The following is a 16,594-nucleotide window of genomic DNA, read 5'->3' as shown; positions in this document are numbered from 1 at the left end:
AGACTTACAATTATTGAGCTCCTGGTCTCTGGTCAGAAACCGACTTCGGGAGCTCCAACCGCAGGAGCTTCGATTGCCCCGACACGGAGGCTTCGATCGCCGGCTGCGAGAGCTTCGATCACCCCGACTGTGGATGGGTTTGACTGCCGCGACCACGGGAAAATAAAGAGGAAGATTGGACTTTATTGCCTTCCATCACAGTGAGGAACATGGGGAATCCGCTGTGGTGGATATTTATGTTAACTTGTATGTAGTTGTGTGTCTTGTTGCATTTAAAAAAAATATGGCTGTATGGTCATTTGAATTTCATTGTACTTACATGTGACAATAAACTGACCTTGAAACCTTGACCTTGTAGAGCCCCACATTCTGATTCCATAGCACTCATCCATCAGCATGAACCAATAATTTAAGAAGGAAATTATTTTTTATTTGCTTTGCTGACAACATCCAAAGAAAAGCTTTTAAACAGCTCTGTACCTTTCATAAAACGTTGTTCGAGGCACAAATCTAATTGATTTTTAATGTTCTACTGCCCTCTACAGGTCAAAAGATATTGATATTCTTGTCAAGGTTAGTGGTGACAAATAATTTAATTCACTTATGTTGCATGTTAACTTGGAAAGGTATAAAATGTAAATATTATTTTAATCATACCAATATAGTAGAATATTAAGAGACATCTTATTAGTGTAAATGTTCTCCTGCCTTATATATAAGCATAGGCTATAGATTATTCGGCTCAAAGCAAAGATGTGCTGCTTTTAACCCTGTGGCAATCTTTTCACTATTATGTAATGCTGATAACTGAAGATTACTTTATAAATATTTGCGTTTCTGATATTTGTGATTGTTAGTATTAGGATACCTATGTTTTATTATAGTATTGAATCCCCTGAACTTGGAATAAGTCTTATTTTGATCAAATCTATTTCCTAAAGCAAGATGCAATTGGGCAGACCTTGTTTTGTACATCACTTTACGGATAAAATATTGATTAATACCTTCATAAAATGGGCTTTGTTATTTAAAGAATACAATTTCAAATACTGCTTGTTCTTGTGCTCCACTACACTTACAATATGTGATTATTTTGTTGTTCCAGATAACAGAATTGTTGTACAAAGATGAACGTTTTTGCCAGAGTTCCTCAGGACCGACTGGTAGTGTTCCAATTTATTTGGTTGTAACTTGTTCAGAAATCTGTATTGTCTAATGATGGGGTTTGAAGGATTACATTAGTAACATTGATTGCTTTTTTTTAAGTGAAAATGTTTTTTTCCAAAAGATCTTTACAGTTTTTTTTTATGTGAGTATTTTATTCATATAAATCCTCAACTGCTTTTTTATTTGTAGCCGTATTTAAAAAGCTGAAATTTAAATAGGAAATCAATGCGTTTACAGAAAAGCAATACATATTCTTGCCAAGTATTGGCGTTGCAGTTATGTTAATTAAGATTTATATATTGCTCTACATCCATGCGTTTTATTTCTCTCTAAGCTTCTATTTATCAATTAATGGACTGAGTTGACTGCATTGCATGTCCATCAGCAGTGAGGTTTACATGTGTTATTGGTATCTATTACTATTTCAGACATTTAAACCTATCCTAGGTAAGCCAAATGCTACGTAATAGATTAATTTGATGACATGGTAATCTATTCTATTTTAAAATTTTCTTGCAGAAGCCATTGGCTATTTTCTTTATAACTTGATTGACAGCATGAGTGACTCTGAGGTACAGGCCAAGGAGGAGCAATTGAGACAATACTTCCATCAGTTGAACAAGAGGGTACCATTTTATTCCAGCTGCTTAATGCATGTTCTATCTGACATGTATCTATTATATTTAAAATTGCTACTTTTAAGCAAGCCAGATCGTATTTAATGACATAGCTAAAGTTGAAACAAATTACATTAAAAGTAATTCCTATTATGCAATTTCTAGACATTTCAAGCAGATTTTTTTTTTCTTTTAGGATATTGTTATCCCTGCAAATCTCTACAGAGGAATTCGAAATTTGCTGGATGCTTACCATGTCCCTGAGTTAATTAAGGTGGTTTATAATAGATCCATGTTTTCTTATTAAATTGATTTTTTTTTTTGCAAAGGTGAATTTTTTTGCAGATATTTATTACTGCTTTTATTTTATTGTTTCAAATGTCGCTTTAAACGTATGTGTAAGATGAGGAAATGGTATATCAGTGGGGAAATGCATCAGAGCATTGAAAACTTATGGAGCCATGGGCGGTCCAGCGGGGGCTCGGCAGCGCCCGCGGCGCCAGGGACACGCGCTCGAACCGGGCTGTGGATGAGACACGGGTCTCCCCTGTCCCCCCTGAACCAATGCATCAGCTCCCTCTCTCTCGCTGTTACACCCGCGCTCCCGCTACCTGGCACCCCCGTTCCTCAGATTAAATATTTTACACATAAATCATGAATAAAGATAAGAATTTACATACGGTTTATGCAGCCAGCGCTTCGTTCGCATTTTCTTTATAGCGAGTGACCTTTGACAAATCCCATGATTCCTTGCATTTTTCAGTATACCAAACTCGCTTATAGAGTTAATGCAATTTGTTTGATATATTTGAACTAAGAAATTTAAGTTTCTTGACTGCCATTTACTAAGATATGAATTCAGATGGTTTGTGGTGGGGTAAGCAAAGAATAATCAAGAATCTGAAAGTTTGTGTTTTAATAACATGTATGATTGCTATCAAAGCTTACCTTTGAAGAATTGAAATGGATAGTTGTTGATCTGTGTACGAAAGATAGTAGTTCATCTGTGTACCCAAGAATTCCTGCTTTACCTCAATTGTCTTTGAGGTAAAGCAGGAAGTTGGTAATAGAAGGAAAAATGGAAAGGAAAGGAATAATCACTTTTTACATTTGTGTTATCTTGTAGTTCACTTTGTCATTGCCTATGCTATCATGCAGAGTAGGTTTCTGCATTTCTTTTAGTTCTGGTGAGAAAAATGAGGTTCATATACTTGACGTGGGTCTATCCTAAAAAGCACTCTGCTGGCATAAATAATATAAGAGTGCCTTTTGTATACAGAACAAATCTGGCCTTGTACAGTGCCTCTTAAATTCCAATTCAACTCAACCTGACAGCCGAAATTTATTAACCCATCTGAACCAATGCCTATGTCTCTCTGCATTTATAAAATGTTGCATATGTAGGACCAGGTCTGTAATTAGGGCTGACAAAGTAACATTTTCCTTCTTTGATAAGGGGTAAAAAAATCTACCAAAGATTTCCTCCCTCACAATAATGTGCTTACTTTGCATTAAATATAGTGCTTTGACCACAAACTGTACATATATGTCACTTTAACCAAGTAGTTCATCCATTGAGTGTGGTTGGTGATTTTTGAAGGTTTTTCTTGGCTCTGTACCAGTATCCATTCAGTATTGAGTTAATACAGCTCAATTGTTTCGAGATTAACAAACAGACAGTTTCTTTCTGTGTTTCTTTTTGGAAAGGAAGGGCTAGGAAAATGAAATAAAAATCCAAAGCTTTGTTAATTCAAATAAAAGAGGTGAATTACATCAATTTAGATTTGTACTACTTTGCCAGGAGGGCCAGGTGAAGTGGTGGTTGTAAATAAATGAAACTTGCCATTTCCTCACGTGATTCTATTGTGCTTGATTTATTTACACATATCACAGATAACGGGTGTCCAATCGTTTTTAAAAATTTGAAAGCAAGTTTTGAAATGTATTCATAGAACTGTTGAGCTCCTTCCCACACCGGAAAATGAATGAAAGCTGCCTAGTACACAATTTATAAATCTCAAAATTGCTATGTTTCAGGATGTTATTATTTTGGTGGATGAACAGGATAAGCTTTCTGATGCTGATCTCCCAAAAGTAAGTTATAACTTTTTAGAATGTGGTAATTGTATTTATTATCAAAATAGGAGAACAACTGGAAGAACTTAGCAGGTCAAGCAGCATTTATGGAAGGAAATTGTCAGCCAACTTTTCAGTTTGAGACCGTTTATCTAGTCTCGATGAAGGGTCTTTACACAACAGATCGAATGTCCATTTCCCTCCACAGATGCTGCCTAATCTACTGAATTTCTCCAGCTACTCTTTTTTTTTTTTGCTACGTATTCTTTCATCTTTTTGTATCTCAATTACATTTATAACTTGTCTTGAAATGGAACATTTTAAAAGAGGCTGTAGAAAATCAGTGCAATGAGATCATGTATAACTATCAATAGTTAAAATATGCTACCTACCCTGGAGAGCCATTGAGCGATTTATTCACATCCTAAGCATGATGCTATATTTTTCAGTTTGTAAGAGTTCATTCAACTTAGTTTTACTCTCTGTATTACATTTGGTTTCAATATCCTTGTCCTCTGCCTGGCAAGTTGGGTTAAAACTCTTAAGATAGACACAAAAAGTGGTTTAACTCTGGTTCAGGCAGCATGTCTGGAGAAAAGGAATAGGTGACTTTTTGGGTCAAGACCCTTCTTCAGACTGAGAGAATTAGAAGGGTCTTGACCCAAAAAGTCACCTATTCCTTTTCTCCAGTGATGCTGCGTGACCTGCTGAGTTACTCCAGCATTTTGACTCTACTGTGTAAACCGGCATCTGTTGTTCCTACACATTTGGTTAAAAATCACGTCAGCTTAATACCAAAGTCCTTGCAACCATTTACAAAAAAAATGCTATTGATTGTCCAAATGAAATGTACTCATGTTTTACATAACACAACCAGATTTGAAGCAGAAAGCTAGAATTTGAAATTTGACCTATTTTATCTTTCAAAAGGAGTTTATATTTTTAACAGGAAATATTTGATATTTTCCACATATAATTTCAAATGTTTTATCTTGTAAACTCGCTGATGATTGTTGTTTGAGATGTGACAAAATTATATCACAAGGACAACAAATATTCAAGGACAGATGTAGGATGGGTACAATGGTTTCTATTTAAGGACTGTTTAAATTAATAATTCAGATAATTTAATCTGCAGTAATGATTCAAATGGCTATATTTTTCATTTGTGGAGAACCTCTGACATGCATGATTTTTGGTTTGTCAGGGGGCTGAAGCTAAAATTGTTGCCCTGGAAACAAAATTGGCAGAGCTAAAAATGGAGAACAAATCCATTGGAGAAACACTGAAACAATTGATCCTATTACTATGCGAGACAGAGGTAATGTAAGCAATTTCTAATCTAATTCAAAATGGAGGCAATATGTACATAAAAATCTATCTTTAATGGATGGTTGTCAGATCTCAAAAGATAATTAAATTGATATTTTAAATGGAATTTTAAATACCAGTCTATCATATTTTTGTAGCTTTCATTGGTTGCAACATTTAGACAAGCATTTATGGTTTGTTAAACACTAGCTCAATGTAATAGCACAATTTTGTAGCAATTATTACTTTAATTTTTAGATGACCTATAAGCAATACTATTACATTTTAGATTTTAAGCGTGCTGGGGATGATTTTATCTTTTCTTCCGATACAAAGTCATAAGAGTGTACAAAATATGAACTTTGTATTACCAGTGACAGCCTGAACGATCTTCTTCAATTCTATAATTTCTACTATTGTACAATTCAAATCATCTTGAAAAAGGTTCAAATTTACTTTTCATACTTGTAAAGAGGGCTGCTTTCCTTTAGATAGACAAAAAGCTGGATAACAGCGGGACAGGCTGCATCTCTGGAGAGAATGAATGGGTGACTTTTTGGGTCAAGACCCTTCTTCAGACTGGTTTGAAACTAGAAGGAAACTATAAGGGAAACTGGATATATAGACGGTGGTGTGGGGAGATAAAGAACAATGAATGAAAGATATACAAAAAATTAATTATGATAAAGGAAACAGGCCATTGTAAGTTGTTTGTAGAATGAAAATGAGAAGCTCGTGCAACTTTGGTGGAGGAAGAATAGAGAGAGAGGGATTGCCGGGGCTACCTGAAGTTAGAGAAATCAATATTCATACCACTGGGCTGTAATTTGCCCAAGTGAAATATGAGATTCTGTTCCTCCAATTTGCGTTTAGCCTCACTCTGTCAATGGAGGAGACCAATGGCAGAAAGGTCTGCGTAGGAATGGGAAGGAGAATTAAAGTGTCCAGCACCGGGAGATCAGGTTGGTTCACGCAGGCTGAGCGAAGATGTTCTGCGAAACGATCGCCCAGTCTGCGTTTGGTCTCGCCGATGTATAAGAGTCCACATCTTGAACAACGGATACGGTGGATGAGGTTGGAGGAGGTGCATGTGATCCTCTGCCTAACCTGAAAGGACTGTCGGAGTCCCAGGACAGAGTCGTGGAAGGAGGTATAGTGACAGGTGTTTCATCTTATGCGGTTGCAGGGGAAGATACCTGGGGAGGGGGTGGCTTGGGTGGGAAGGGATGAGTTAACCCGGGAGATGCGGAGGAAATGGTCTCTGCGGAAGGAGGAAAGGGGTGGAGATGAGGAAATGTGGCTAATGGTGGGATTTTGTTGCAAATGATGGAAATTTCAGAGGATTGTGTTGTATGCAACGGCTGATGGGGTGGAAAGTAAGGACTAGAGGAATTCTGACTCTGTTAATGACTAGGGGGAGGGGGAGCAAGAGCGGAACAGCGGGGTACTGAAGAGAAACGAGTGAGGGCCTCATCTATGATGGGAGAGGGGAACCCCCGTTCCTTAAAGAATGAGGACATCTCGGATGTTCTAGTATTCTTGGGCGCAGATGCGGCGTAGACGGAGGAATTGTGAGTAGGGGATCGAGTCTTTGCAGGAAGTAGGGTGGGAAGAAATGCATATGAGATAGTTGTGGGAGTCAGTGGGTTTGTAATTGACGTCAGTCAATAATCTATATCTTGTGATGGAGAGTGAGATCAAGAAAGAGGAGGGAGGTGTCTGAGATGGTCCATAAATTTGAGTGCAGGATGAAAATTAATGGTGAAGTTGATGAAGTCCATGAGTCAATTAAATATTTCAAGGATTTTCAGTTGTTTGGCATATTTAATTGATCAAATACTTTTATTCAGATGCAATATATTTGGCCCCTTTCTTGCTGGCAAAAAAAAATTGAATGTTCCTTATTCACTGTGTAAAAGTTCCCTCTCATCCCATTTAGAAAGGCACATTAAATGTTTGTTCTGATCGTTAAACAAGAAATCATGTTTAAAATATTACTGTTCCAACTGAAAACAACTTGATTTTTTTGTCTAGTCTCTCAAATGCAAAGATGCTAGCCAGGCTTACAGCATTAATTGTAGCTAAACTGCTGGGAGACAGCACTGATCATTTTCCGAGGATTACTTCTCACCAATTTACCCCTTGACAAGGTCAAATCTTCAAGGAGCATAAGAATATTCAAATTGTCCTGAAACTGAACAGCAAATCAGGACTAGATAGTAATACTTCAAAAAGAAGTAGCAAAGGTTACACAGCCAATTCAACATAATTCTATAAGTAAACTCTTAACGAATGCAAACAAAGAGAATGTTCCATTATATGTTACTGCAGTAGTTGCATTAGCGGAAATGAAGGCAAGTTGAATTTAAATGCAGAGTGTTGCTACATGGAAATCATGCATAAAATTTGTTATTCCTTGCATGACGTTTAATGAACAATGTTGGTATGGCATTTTATCGTTTTTATTTACAACATTATAGCATTAAGCCACCTGATTATTTCTGGTTCAAATTGAATCAATAGAGGTGTTTATGAGCAAGCTGTTGATTACTGCCTGGAAAGCTAACACCGAGGAGAAGGGCTTAGAAATTTGATCATATATAAAGTTCACCGTTTGCCAGAGTAACTTCAAGCATTTTACATGATTTTTTTTTAAAAGGTGCCATATCGATAAAAATAAAGTAGCAATTGTACTATTGTTACAGTGTCTAGTCATGCAATTCATTCAAATATGTTAAATGCCTGTTCCCAAAGAGTTTAAATACTGCCACTGTTCACATTGATCGTAAGAATTTTTCACAGCAGACACAAGCAACATTTCGCACTTCATCGTGTGCATTAGTTGATGTTCCTTTGAAATATTTTGGGAAATCCATAGAAATGGCTCCAAATCATTTTAAACAATCTTAAAGTTGGACTAATCCTGTCTTTTGGTGTATATTAATTTTACAAAATAGGAAACCAGATAACGTATGTGATATATTCATTCTTTGTTCTCTTAAAAAAAAAAGGTAAAGCCATTGCATTTCAGGAGAATTATTAAAGAAAGTAAAGCTGAAGATGGTGAAATCTCAGTCAAAAAATAAACCCTTTCCAGACTTTTGTCCTTGCTTAATTATTTATAATCTTTCAATGTATCTTCCATCCTCGCAATTTTCATCAAGCTCTGTAATGTTGTTTATTTGTTCATTTTGCTGATCTGGTATTCTGTTACATGCTGACTACTGTTTGGTAGTGTGTGAAAATCAGTCAGGGAGGGAAGTAGATTATTTAGCAGCGAATCTCTGCAGCTGTACTGGACTCTCAAAGAAACAAACAACAATATCCGATGATATGTAAATCAATTATGCTGTCACTTTTTTGTTTAATAACCTGATTCTTGATACCTTGACAATTCCATTCAATTATATATACAATAATGTACTGGGAAGCACATTGGCTAGATTTTTGTGGAAGTAAAACTAAGACTACGATGAAGCATTTCTTCAATGTAATGTGCATATATTTACTTCATGTTGGAAGTGGTAATACTGAAATTAGTACAGATGGGTTTTTTTAATACCTATGGAACCACGTTGGTTTGTGGAAGGGGAGTATCTTGAAATTAGTCAGATGTGCATAATTTTCCCATTACAGCTGCAAATAAAATAAAACCATTTGCAGAACTCTAGATGAAAAATATATAATTTTAAATAAATCTCAGCTGGAATGACCTCGGTAATTTTAATTCTTCAGCCATAACTCAGAAGTACGTTGCAATCCCCCTTCTCCCTTAAATACACTCAGTAAAGAAGAAAGTGTAAAACAAAATGCTTGGATTTGGGATTTTATATCCAGCTACTTTGTATACAAGTGGTCTATCAATAAAAGTGGAGTGAAGTTGCTCTGATCGCAAAAATGTCTCATACCATTTCCCTATCAGATTTGTGCAGGGGGGAGAATTTTTTGTAAATGACACAAGATCAAAGAAAGGTAATAGTGTGGAAGGAGGCCAATTAGCACGTCATGTCTCTGCCAGTATTAAGTAAAGACAATCTTGCTAATTCCAATGTTTCCCGTCTTTACAGTCTTACACACTTCCTTTCAAGTATTATCACCCTTGCTTTTGAACAGTATGATTGAATCTGTCTCCTCTACTCTCCCTAAATTCTAACTACTCACTGATTTAATAAAAACCTTTCCTATCATTCGGTTCTTCCGAAACAACATTTATTAATAGTTGGACAAATTCAGCGGGTGAGGCAGCATCTATGGAGTGAAGGAAATCCTTCGCTCCATAGATGCTGCCTCACCCGCTGAGTTTCTCCAGCATTTTTGTCTATCTTTGATTTTCCAGCATCTGCAGTTCCTTCTTAAACATTTATTAATTGTTCACTGGTTGTTGACTTTTCGTTGATTGCGAGCAGTTATTTTGAATACTCTGTTTAGTCTCTTCATGATTTTGAACACCTCCATCAGATCCCCACTATATCTCTGCTATTACACGTACAATTTCAGGTCCTTTTGTCTATTCTCATAACTTCATTCTCTCATTTCTGGAAACATGCCAGAAATATTGTATGTGGCCGCTTGATATCTTTCCTGAACTATGGAGTCCAGAACTTTACCCTAGTTGTGGCTGAACTATAAATGTGAAATCTGTAGTACTCTTTGCCTCTGTTTACTTTTTTTTTGCCACATCGCAGTATGAGATTACCAAATGGACGGAATAATAATTTAAGGATCCTCTGAAAACCACTGTGTAAAAGTCTAACATCCCCCTTGGTAGTCATGGACTCCTTGGCCCATGACTACTCAAAAATGATAAAGTGGTTATTATATGGCCAAAGCACGCGGACTCCAACATCCAGTGCTCTCCATAATGTTTGGGACGAAGACCCATCATTGATTTATTTGCCTCTGTACTCACAATTTGAAATTTGTAATAGAAAAAATCACATGTGGTTAAAGTGCACATTATCAGATTTTAATAAAGGCCATTTTTATACATTTTGGTTTCACCATATAGAAATTACAGCTGTGTTTATGCATATAGTCCCCCCCCCCCCCCCCCCCCCCTCCCCATTTCAGGGCACTATAATGCTTGGGATGCAGCAATGTAATGTAGATGAAAGTAGTTTACAAATACACAGGACTAGATGTTAAAAGTCCAAAGTGCCAAATATCAACTTACTCCCGATGGTGATGGGAGCCTTTTGCACTCGCCTATGCTCCTCCGATGTTGAGAAAGGCTAGGCAGGCACGTCATTGGGGTTATCAGGTGGGCACCTACTTTCATCGACATTTCGCTGATTGAACCCACGACGTCTCCAGTAGGCTCAGCGGTGTATTCTTGTGTATTCAGAACTGCATCTGTCTAGTCGGTTATTTGGTAGACCAAATGGGGTCTTTCCTCTTCAGCCAGAGCCACTGGCTACTCCGCTATGCCACCCGTGATGTTTCTTTGATGGCCTGACGTAGGGCTTATCCGCTGATCCCCAGATCCTTCATCAGTCTTAAGGTAGATGTTGCCACGAATCCTCGACATCCAACTTCTACTGGGCAGATCTTAGCTCTCCAGCCCCGCTGTTCTGCCTCCGCTGCAAGCTCTGTATATCGCAGTTTCTTTCTTTCGAAGGCTTCCTGCACAGCATCATCCCAAGGGACTGTGAGCTCCACAAAATACACCATGCACTGAGAGTTCGACCAGAACACAAGATCAGGCCTCAAGTTGGTGATGGCTATCTCTGATGGAACTGTAAGCCGTTGGTCCACATCCACCAGCATCTGCCAATCCCGGGCTGCCTCCAGCTGTCCAAACCTGGTCCTTGATGGAATTTTCCATTGCCTTTGTTCCCCCCACCCGAACAAAGGCAATTGTCTTAACTGGGTTGGTTGTTCTGGGCAGCAGGGCATTGTTGGTTGTTCTCCTGCGTTCCAGAGTCGCTGCCAGGCATTTGAGCACTTGATTATGTCTCCAGGCGTGCCGTCCTTGGGAGAGACTTACTTTACACCCAGTGAGGATGTGCCTAAGTGTGGCTGGTGTTGAACACAGGGGGCATGATGGATCTTCGCCCAGCCATTGGTTGAGATTTTTTGGGCTAGGAAGGACATCATAGGTTGCCCGAATGAGGAAACTTATCCTGCTCGCCTCCATCTCCCACATGTCCTTCCAGCTGATCTTCCTCTTTTCCGCACTGTCCCATCTCATCCACTGGCCCTGTTTAGCTTGCGACACAGCCTTGGCAAACCTACTCAACTCCTCCTGCCTTGGTGGAGAGCAGATTTTGCCTGCTGTGTTGCATACTTAGCCGTCCACTTCTTTCCTGTTGCCAGGGTTGGAGCAGCAGCTCGGATGACAGTGTCCCTTGATTCTGCCAGGGTCATCTCTAGTCTGACTTTAGTGCACTTGAACTCCTCTGTGAGACTAGAGAGAGGCAGCTGGAGTACCCCCTGACCGTACAGGTCTACGCTGCTCAGGCACTGAGGAACAGCTAACCACTTTCTCTCGACTCTTGTGAGGGTGATGTCATACATGGTTAGTGGCCACATAAGGCGAGGTAGTAAACCAAACTGCAGGCACCAGATTTTCAGCTTTCCAGGCAGCATGGATCGGTCGATGTTCTCCAGACCTTTGATGACTTCTTGCCTAAACTCGTTAGCCTGGTCAGTGTCCTTCAGTTTAGAGTTATACCATCTTCCCAGACTTTTGATTGGCTTCTCTGACACAGTTGGAATAGGTTCTTGATCAATGAAGAACCTTTGATCTGTCAGTTTGCCTTGAGGTGCACCCATTTCTGTGTGTTATCTACAAAAAGGGGTACATTTAATTAGATAATTTCATCCACAGCGGCATTGAGGAAACTATAAATGGGTGCACCTCAGATTATTTTAGTTCTTTGGTTCAGGACAAACCATTTTTTTGGTCTTTTATTCTGTCGCATCCTCAGCCCATATTGTCCTGTGTAACTTCTCTGATTATGATTTCTTGGAATTGTGGGTGAGTCCTCGTTCACTCCAATCATTCCTTAAACCCACATTTCTGGTTGTGTAACATTCATAATTTCTAACTCCTTACAATATATTGCCAAGATGATTATGAGCTCCATCTTCTGTTGGTGATCTAAATTTGTGTGTGACCATATAACTGCATTGGTGCGCCAATGCAAGAAATCAAGGCCTATCCAAAGTTAATATCGAATAATTCATTTTTTCTACATTATACATTAACTGAAGCAAGAGAAAATGTTAGTTAGGAGATGTATTTGACGTTGTCCGGGCCTACTCAATTTCATTTCAAGAATGATCCTAATTTGTTTTGCTTGCAACATTTTGGTTTTTATGATGTGTGAACTCATCTTTTGTAATAATTGAATCTACTGAACAGTGTCTAAACTGCTCTAACATCTGTAGAGTTTTTGCATGAGAGAAAAAACTAAGCTTTATATTATATAATCAAGATCTCTTTCTTAGAACTGTTTTATTTCCCTTCTCTTTTAAGAATTTGCAAAAAGCCCTTGAACTGAAAGCTCAGTACGAATCGGACATGGCTATTGGTGGCTATGCTGCACTAATAAATCTTTGCTGTCGACACGATAACGCAGAAGAAGCACTGAACCTGAAACAAGAAGTGTAAGTACACTAGTGCAGAAATATGTCAGATTAATTTATGCTGATATTCGGACCTTCTTGCGTTAAACAAGTAGTAATATTTAAATCTTCATAAAATCTTAATCGGAAGCTGGTCTATGGTTAAATTAAAAGTGAGAGGTGCGATACATTGATATTTATATAACATGAAGTTAGGCTTTACATTACGAAAACATATGGAAGTACTAAATAAAAGTACTTGCTAAATACTGATTCCCTTTCTTTCTGAAATTTAAGGGACCGTAAAGATTCTTCAGCTAGCCTTGATACAAATAAGTACTTGGCACTTGTGAGGGTCCTAGCCAAGCATGGTAAACTGGAAGGTAAGTTACCTGCTTCAATGATAGGGGTGGTTAAGAAAACCTCTAAAAATAGTCACAATAAATGATACATTTACATCCTCTGGAAATTAATGAGACTTTTTGTTTGGTATATTCCATCAGTGCTTATGAAAATATCATATTATAATTTCCATTTAACAACATCCACTAGACCTGAATGCTGGAAGCCATTACAAAGTGATGTCTTGGCAAGTTTTGTCCAGCATTGTATTTTTTAAATTAACATTACCATGCTGTTTAAGTTTGAGCAGCATGACGTGTGGCAAAGGTCATCTACCCCACCTGTGCTAATGGTTTTATATTTGATTTTGGCAAAGTGTATTAAAATGAATTTCACGTAGCGTAATATATAGAAAACTGGTTTAATCTGCTCTTTAGAAATGTGTTCTTAACAATTTCAAAATTATATTGGAACTTAGTGTGTGATTTACTTTGTTGGCATAATTGTTTAAAACTACACTGCTTGGTTTTGTGAAGTAAGTGAATGGGCTATGTCTATTCTAAAAGGAGACCTAATTTGTTAAGATTATTGAACCTTAGTTTATAAATGTAGACTTTTAGGAAGCTTTCCCGGCTAAGACTGGATAATTAGTATCGGCTCTGCAAACAGACTGTATCGGTATCAAGCCATTAGTCTTGATGTAAATACAGTGTAAACACATCTTAATTATCTGGCCTCGTGACAAACCATCTGCTAGAGAAACAATAGTGTGATTTAGCAGATGTTATCATTGAAGGATAAAAGCATCCATTTAGTGAGATTATGCAGCTACAGGGCAGGCTGTGCAGGGTTATATGGTGCAGAGTGGGCACACAGATACTGCCTATAATTTGTAGTCACAGTAGCGGAGAAATGATAAAATCATGCCATTGTGGTGCATAATTGTAGTCTCGGATAGATACACAAGTAATAATTAAGTTGAAATCTGAATAATACTCCAGAATTTGCATTCTTGCTTAGTTAAAATGCCATTTTTCCCTGGAAAAAAAGGCAGTTTGTTTTCCTCTTGAATAAATTTTAACTGTGGACTTTTTATGTTTTGCATTACAGACGCAATTTCAATCTTAAAGGAAATGAAGGAGAAAGAAATTGTTCTACGAGACACAACTATTACTTCATTTTTCCATATCCTGAATGTTGCAGCCTTGAGGGGAGAAGCAGACACGGTGAAGAAGCTACACGAAACCATTGTAAATTTGGGGTTAGCCAAACCCACTGCTAATCTCTGTTCACCATTGATTACAGTCACTCTTGATCAGTAAGTTGAAAATATCAAAATCAACATTACCTAGTAAGAAACTAAATATGCTGCTAAACATTGGATTGTCCTGGTTTGTCCCTTTGATTTTAGTAATATATTTATTTTGAAAATATCTTATTTTGTTGTCAATTAAACATCTATCGTAGCTGGGACTTAAGAGCTGAATTGAATATTGCATTTAATAAAATCTTTTGGTGTTTTTTATTTAAAATGTTTTGACAGAAACTGTATGCCTCGTTTAGCATTTGCAATGTTTTAAGAATTAACATGAACTGTATAATGCTATGTAGATGCTGGCTAGATTCAGGGTTGAGAAAACCCTGTTTAAGTGCCTTCATATTTATGGTTATAACTTAAAGGTAATTAATCTCAAATTGGTGGTATTGCATTCTGAATCTTTAATGCTTATCTGAATCTTTAATGCTCATCTGTAGCATAACATTACAAATCAAAGCCATCCAATCACCTTATACACAAATTGATCCCCAATCCTCCCCATTGTCACCTAGAACTCCTCCGACAATGATTCTGTTGAAAAAGAATATGGACCATTGCAAATTAGGAGGCAGGATAGATAATTTAGATCTTCAAGTCTGCTATGTTGTTCAAAACTATCGTGGCTGATCCTTTATCTCAGAATCATACGCTTACCCGCTCCTGAGATCCCTTAAGTCCTTTTGTGGCCAGAAATCTAATTTCTCCTCAAATATGTTCAGAGATTTGGCAACTACAGCCTTCTGGGTGCATAGAAGGCTGTAGCTGCCTTCTAGAGCCCAGCTGTATGAGCTTTACCACACCATGAATGAAGAGATTTCTCCTTATCTGAGTCCGAAATGTCTTGCTCTTTATCTTGAGGCTGGTCCCTGTTTGTGAACCCTGACCACTCCTCCTCCCCAAACAGGGGAAGTATTCGCCAACACCAGGCAATGTCAGAATTGTGTATTTTTTAATGTGAACTCCCTTCCTCCTTATAAACTTCAATGTACACAGGTTAAGATAAATCAATCCCTCTTCATACCATTCCAAGAATCAGTCGGGTGAGCTTTTATTGCATTCCCTTTATTGCAAACACATTTTTTTCTTATGTAAGGAGAGACAAACAGCATGTGAATCCCCAGATGTGGTCTTTCCAAGCTTCTGTATAATTGTAGTAGGCCACCTTTTACTCCCATACTGAAAACCATATTATAAAAGTCACCAGATCATTTATCTGCTTGCCAAAGTGACTGCTGGATGTTCCACTACATCTACTGGTTGTCCATTATCAATCCTATAAATCACATTCTCAAATAATTTCAATAGTCTAGTTAAAAATTATTTCCTTGTCATAAATTCAAACTAACTGCTCAATCCTCCTATTTATTTCTAGGTATTCTGATATTACATTAGTATAGATTACAGTATTTATTTTACTACTGTGTGCAATAGCTTCCTTTTTCCTCTCCTCCCTTTTTAAAGACTGGGTGACATTTGCCACTCCATAGTCAACAGGAGCTATTTGCTAATTATAAAATTTTGGACAATTTTAGAAACCCAATACAATATTTCCATGGCCATCTTTTTAGGTACTTGGATAAGCTGTATTGTTTTGAAGATATTTCAGTTTGGTTTATTCAAAATTTATAAAGGTCGTAATGTACAAAACGTGCATTTTATATACTGGAGCAGTCTACAGTCAATGAAAATCAGAATTGCAAAAGCCAGAAATATTAAAAATGCAGGATACACTTCAGGTCAGGCAGCATCAACGGAAATGAGAAAGAGTCAGTTTCAGCTGGAATGCAAAATTCTAACTAGGATGTCACGACCTACTGAATGATTCCAGCACTCTATCCACTGTTAAATTCATTAGTTTTAAGATTAAAGGGGGAACTTTTCAAAACAATTATTGCCATTTAAATATATTTGTTAAATGACAAACTGGGTGATTGTGTCCTGCAAGCTGAACACAATTTCATCAACATTTTACCTTATTACAGTTTTGAATATGTGAATTTTTAATGATTTGGTGTAATATATTTGAAGTGGATTTTTGCTTGATTGGTTAATCTCAAAATCTCGGCATCAGTAATTTTAGAAATGTATATTTTGGATTTTCATTGCATTTCTATTTACTTATCTAAAGGTTGACAGCTTATGTCAATGTCAGGGGAAACTAACGTATGTTGCTAAGTCGAGCAGTATAAAGCAA

The 16,594-nt window shown here is 37.5% G+C and overlaps 1 protein-coding gene across 1 annotated transcript in view; it reads left to right on the top strand.

Annotated features, from left to right (window-relative positions):
• Nucleotides 1-16,594, top strand: part of lrpprc (leucine-rich pentatricopeptide repeat containing) — a 135,572-nt gene that overhangs the window by 61,747 nt on the left and 57,231 nt on the right. The window contains exons 15-23 of the mRNA XM_055639619.1: nt 546-573; nt 1,106-1,163; nt 1,687-1,793; nt 1,981-2,058; nt 3,822-3,878; nt 5,068-5,181; nt 12,652-12,782; nt 13,038-13,123; nt 14,193-14,400. Of these exons, the coding sequence (XP_055495594.1) occupies nt 546-573; nt 1,106-1,163; nt 1,687-1,793; nt 1,981-2,058; nt 3,822-3,878; nt 5,068-5,181; nt 12,652-12,782; nt 13,038-13,123; nt 14,193-14,400 (867 nt within the window). The remainder of the gene's footprint in view (nt 1-545; nt 574-1,105; nt 1,164-1,686; nt 1,794-1,980; nt 2,059-3,821; nt 3,879-5,067; nt 5,182-12,651; nt 12,783-13,037; nt 13,124-14,192; nt 14,401-16,594) is intronic.

The sequence above is a fragment of the Leucoraja erinacea genome, chromosome 8 (genome assembly GCF_028641065.1).
Source record: "Leucoraja erinacea ecotype New England chromosome 8, Leri_hhj_1, whole genome shotgun sequence".
In the NCBI taxonomy this organism is placed as follows: Eukaryota; Metazoa; Chordata; class Chondrichthyes; order Rajiformes; family Rajidae; genus Leucoraja; species Leucoraja erinaceus.
This window is presented reverse-complemented; position numbering and strand designations above follow the sequence as displayed.